Source organism: Saccostrea cucullata, unplaced genomic scaffold (assembly GCF_032062105.1).
Source record: "Saccostrea cucullata isolate Sc308-1 unplaced genomic scaffold, CSIRO_AGI_Scuc_v1 ctg6274, whole genome shotgun sequence".
Classification (NCBI taxonomy): domain Eukaryota; kingdom Metazoa; phylum Mollusca; class Bivalvia; order Ostreida; family Ostreidae; genus Saccostrea; species Saccostrea cuccullata.
Window position 1 is genome coordinate 31109 of NW_026929079.1, and position 5545 is coordinate 36653.

At 35.2% G+C, this 5545-nt stretch overlaps 1 protein-coding gene across 1 annotated transcript; it reads right to left on the reverse strand.

Annotated features, from left to right (window-relative positions):
- Positions 1 to 2355: 2355 nt before the first annotated feature.
- LOC134279737 (tripartite motif-containing protein 55-like) lies at positions 2356 to 5190 on the reverse strand. The gene is made up of 3 exons (XM_062762151.1): positions 5167 to 5190; positions 3060 to 4482; positions 2356 to 2776 (listed from the first exon to the last, which is right to left on the reverse strand). Exons 2-3 carry the CDS (start codon positions 4472 to 4474, stop codon positions 2452 to 2454), a joined length of 1740 nt encoding a protein of 579 aa, XP_062618135.1. The 5' UTR covers positions 4475 to 4482; positions 5167 to 5190; the 3' UTR covers positions 2356 to 2451.
- Positions 5191 to 5545: the final 355 nt, after the last annotated feature.

The window sequence follows — 5545 nt, forward strand, 5'->3', positions numbered from 1 at the left end:
GGAGTTGAGTAGAGTACTTAGTGAGTGTGGAGAGCTGTATAGAAATCAAGTTCATGTAGTTATAGTGGAAATCCTTCTCAATCAGAATCAGTTCTATGGAAGCATTTAAACAATGTTTAAAAAGAATCAGTGACGAAGCAAATTGACACCTTGATACCTAAATAATAAACTTTAGCTCTTTGTTAGTTATCAACTTATGTGATACAGGTTTGCCTCACCCAGGTTGCAGATACCTCGAAGAATTGTTCATGAAATATCTTCTTTTTATTTATTCATTTTTCGAATGTCCGACCAGAGTAGATGATCACACCATTTTTAAATGTGGAATTTGGGAACAATACAAGAAGTATTAAAGTAAGTGTAAAAGAGTTATAGTTAGTAATAAGGAATAGTATCATAGAAGACTTTCTTTTTACGCACCAGTTTGGAGACCAAACCCAGAGTAGGTGGGGGCAGTGTTGTGCCTGCATGAATATTTTATAGGCAATTTCTTTTTATAGAACTTAGAATGTTTGTTTACATTTTGTAGGGCGATTGTCCGTAGTTATGCTGATTAATTACGAGTTACTGAACTTTTAGAGTGTCCTTAGAATTATCAAATTGTATTTAAAGTCTTATGATATAGTCAAGAAAAAGAAATTCTCTTGTGAATTATTACCGTTATTTTATTGGATGCTTACTGGAAATGGCTTTTAAACACTAACTGTAAAACCAGAATGGTATGAAATACGGATCTCCGGATAAGTTGCTACATACGCCGACATTCCTGTACACTTTCTATACAGAATCTTATAAATTAGACGTCTGGATTAGATTAAAAATCATAGATTAATTAACGAGTTTTATAGATGTTGTATTAGTAAATAAAGTATTCAAGTACATTGATTAAAGAATAGTTTTTGAAGTTTTACGAATGACATATGACGTAGACGATGCACCATTGCGTCAAGGTATAAAAGAGAAGATTTTGAAAGTGCGTTTGTCAGAATTCCGCTTGCAGTTCCACCTTGTACAGCACCGTGCACCTGATCCGGGGTATTTATATTAGTAAGAATTTTAAAGTATTAAGATATTTTGAAATTACAAGTTTTAGCGCAGTAAGAACATTTATTCAGTTTGAAGTAATATTGAATATTTAGAAACTTAGATTTGTTTGATATTTAAATTCAGCGATATTTAGATTGTCGGTGCACTCGGGATTCTGACCCTGGGAGACACAGAAAATTGTCTCTCCCAGTAAAGTTATAGTTGTTATTTAAAGTTTGTAATTTGTTAGTAGTTTGAATTTGTATTTTATTAGATCTATATTTTAATTGGCAAGTAAGACTTAGTCAATTCTTTTAGTTCGGTGTGAAGTTGCACCGTTTGACAATATTACGACAGTGCACCGTACTTGAATTAATTATCTGTTGCAAGTATGTATCCGAGGTGTTGGAAAATTTGCATGGCATACTTTTTACTTTAATGAGATAAATTACTTTATTCTATAACCAGAAGTTATAGATTTAGGGTGGTGGACTTTATTCTATAACCAGAAGTTACATATGTATAGATTTAGGGTGGTGGACTTTAGTTGAGCATGTGCAGAATTATTGAGATAGTCGGGTGCGCTTGCACCTTACACCGAGTTACGTTGTGAATTTATGTTCCGAGTTTAGACAGTATCTTTCAGCAGAAACCTAGCACCTAGCACCGAGTAAAGTTATATAGCACCAGTCAAGCAAAGATGGAACTTAGACCCAATTAGCTTATATCAGTAGCACCTAGCACCTGGCACCTAACACCTGAACACCGGACACCTAGAACCAGTTTGCTCCAGTATCATCGGAAGCACCTAGCACCTTAAGCCGTTAGCACCTTTCACCGAGTCTAACGCGCATGTGACCATTTAACTATAATTTTATTATTATCCATTACACTGTGGATTGGGACATTATACCAAAATATTATTGTGTATTGTACTTTTCGTTTGATTAATTTAATAAATTGATTGTAATTGATCACACTTGTTCTATCTAATTTTACTTAAGCACAGGTACCTTCGAACCCATTATTGTAACGTGCCTCTAAGGTACCTTCTGATTGAATATACACATAAGACGAAAACGTAACACACCAATGACAAAATTTTTTTATACGGACATATATCTCATTATTTTTATTTTTTGTAAAAGCTTTTTTGTTCTATAGCATACCAAAACTTAAAGTATGAATGTTGATTTGAGTAATCAATGCAATTTTTTAAATTAAAACATCAACCATTTTAAATTGTAGGTTAAAGACATTGACAGAATCTATTGACACATGAAGTCACTAATATCTTGTTACAAAAAATTTTTTTTTATTACTTTAAGAAATGAAATTGTAAATTTTTGTGTTCATAGAAAAAGTTAAGGTATTCGTAAACTCTATGAAACTTTTTATTTTTCCCCAAACATCATTTTTTCACCTTCAAATTGATACTGGCACGAAAGTATGCATATTTTGATAATGACCCATATAGGAGAAATTTCGTTTGGTATCCCATACCACCTTAATTTTCATCACTTGTCTTTTTCCATACTGAACAACAAACAGATTGTCATTTGTATCTGTACACAGTTCCTGGGGCTCACGCAGTCCACAGTCTATTTTACGGAGGAACTGTCCATCCTGGTCTATGATGTGGACACACTCATTGTAATAATCAGATGTAAGGATGTGACTCTGACTGTCTGTGGTGATTCCTCGTGGATAGAATGGTTTGTTCTTTGGAGTAAAAGTATATCCACTGTACCTGAATTTGATCAACAAAATATAGAATTTTTTTTAATTTATTCATATTTTTTTTTAAAGAATTTGGTAGAATTTCAAAAGAAATATAATTTTGTATACTGTATATCATGTATATAGAATTGTACAGACTTTGACACTACTAACTGATTTGTTATTAAAAATATTTGTACTTTATTATGGACAATTTTATATAATTCTGTATAAAGAGAAGACTATCTGAGTTGTAGAACATTTGTCTTATCCTTTTGACTTTGTCAGTAAAATATGTTCAATTCAAAGTGTACCTGAATCTCAGTTTCCCGGCCTGATTGACCACCACTACTGCTCTAGCTTCACTGTCAGACACACAGATATCCAGGTTTCTGTTTTCTGTTATGTATCTGTAATAAGGACCAGATGAATAGAGAGGTTTACGTTTATCATCAAACTGAATGGTTTGTTTCTCTGTGGAGCCAGAGTAACGGACAACTTTTGTTTGTTTTTCATCAACACTGAGCATGATAACCAGGAGGTCACCAGAGGAGGTACTACAGACACCTTGAGGTATCCATTTCTGTAATCTGATCACTTCCTCTATCTTCTCATTCTTCACAATGTTCACAGTTCTATCAGCAGCATAAACTAGATCTCCACTTTTTGTCACTGCTATGTCAGATGGTTTGTTCCCTGACTTGGTTGTGATTGACTTGAGTAGTGATCCCTGATTGATGCTGTAGAGTTTCATGGTGTTGTCATTTCCACTTGTCCAGATTTCTTCATCACTCAGACAGGCCACATTGTAAAGTTCTCCATACCCAGTATCTATGGTGGTGACAGTCTCTGGTTCATCAAGCAGCTGTTTGACTGGAGGAGAGGATCCAGCTTCTGGTGATTTCTGTGTTGTCTTCATGCTGTCGTCATGTTCATCTGATTTTAACGAAATTGTTTTCAAACTAAACAGTTGGTCTGCCTGTAATTTCTTTGGGATAAATTTAGGAATGGAAACTGTAATTTTTTTTGGAAGCTTTCTATACTCATCTAGGGTGGAAGACAGACTGAATAGACTTGAAATGTCTGTAGATTCCAGAACACTATCAACTGATTTGATTTCCTCCTCGATGTCAGACATTGTCTTGTTTATTTTATCCAGATGTTTCTGTAGAGTTTGTAACTGTGTGTTTTTCATCTCATCAACTTCAGCTTTAAGTTTCTTGACAAGTTTGTCAATTTCTCTGTGCCAGTGCTCTCCATGTTTTGTTATGGCTGTTGAGAGATCTCCATATCCCTTTTCTAACTGACTCATTCTGTTTTGTACATCAGAGGCATTGTCCTGGTAGTTTGGATATATCTTTTCTTTCAGTTCAGTTTGTTTTTTGACGAGATTATCCCTTTTCTTGTCTCGAATTTCCAGGACCCTTGCTAGTTTATGTCCAAGATGTTGATCCGAGGCAAGACAAATAGTACAGATAGGAACATCACACTGGGTACAGAACATCTCACACGTTTCTTCATCATGAGAGGTGCATCTGGGGTGAATAAGAGTTGACTTTTTGTCCTTAAAGTGAACAATTTTATGAGGTTTTGAGAGATCAGCAGAAAAGTGTTCTCCCACACAGGCCTTACACAGGTTAACAAGACATGTATCACAGTGCATCTGTACCACTTCGATCTCGCACAGGTCACATCGCATCACGTCCTGGGCACTGGTACGGGCGTCCATGACTCAATCTTCAAAGAAAAATGTCAAGTTTTCAATTTACTGTTAATAGCCATTCATGTTCATATTTTGAATGTCTTAGATAACATGGCTAAATAAATTCTGCACACAACCATATCATTCTTGAAGGAAAATCATGTACATGTATTTTTGAGGCCTAATTATATAACATGTATACAGCACATGGGGAGGGGGTGGGGGTTAGGGGGCTGCGCCGCCTCCCCCTTTTGTGTCCAAAATATACATACTATGTAATAAATCTAGTAAACCACTGCATAGTTGACTTCACTGATGGCCACATGTATGCATGTTTGTATTTTATTATTTGTCTTTATGTATGTAACATGGTTGTATGCCAATATGTTTGGTGAATCAATGAATAAAGAAATTATAATAATTTATTTTTTGTTTGCCGCTGTGAGCCCCTATCCCCGAGTATTCCCGACCCTGAAACTGCTATTTCAAGTTATATAAAAATCTTTAAAACAACAACAAAACCGATTTATTAATCCTTGACAAAAACTGAAAAAGCAACCCCCCCAACACACACAAACAACATCCACCTGGTTTATGCTGTGAGCTGCGGTGAAAATAAGATAAAATGGCAATATGACTCACTTACATTAATTATACAGAATACACTAGTATACAGATATGGAATTCAAATTCGTTCTACTTCTAAACCGAATACAAACCTTGATGTGCAGTAATGGCGGCCGCTGACGCTGCGCTGGTCTCTGCATTTGTACGGAAACATATTGGTGCCATTTTGACACTATTTAACTATCTCTACCCAGAGTATGTAGCGAAGCGGACGATTACTCTGGATAGAGATCGACTTTTTTAAGGAATATCCGATCCTCAGCCAGGTAGGATAGCTCCAAAAACTACCCATGATATTGAATTTGAAATGCATCAAAATGAAGCTTGAAAAATAAAAATAATAAATTTCACTCAACAGTTTTCATTTTGTTCATCTTTAGGCCCTATAAGATTTAATGTTTTGCGACGTCTTGGAAAAGTCTCATAAAAGTTGACATTTTTACTCTATTAGAGGGGAAAAAAATAATGCAG

Bases quoted from the DNA above. Each gene is read 5' to 3' on its own strand.
- LOC134279737 (XM_062762151.1), bottom strand. From the start codon at position 4,474: ATGGACGCCCGTACCAGTGCCCAGGACGTGATGCGATGTGACCTGTGC. The intron at 2,777-3,059 runs GTACACTTTGAA...GATCAAATTCAG, and splicing joins GCCGGGAAACTGAGATTCAG to GTACAGTGGATATACTTTTA.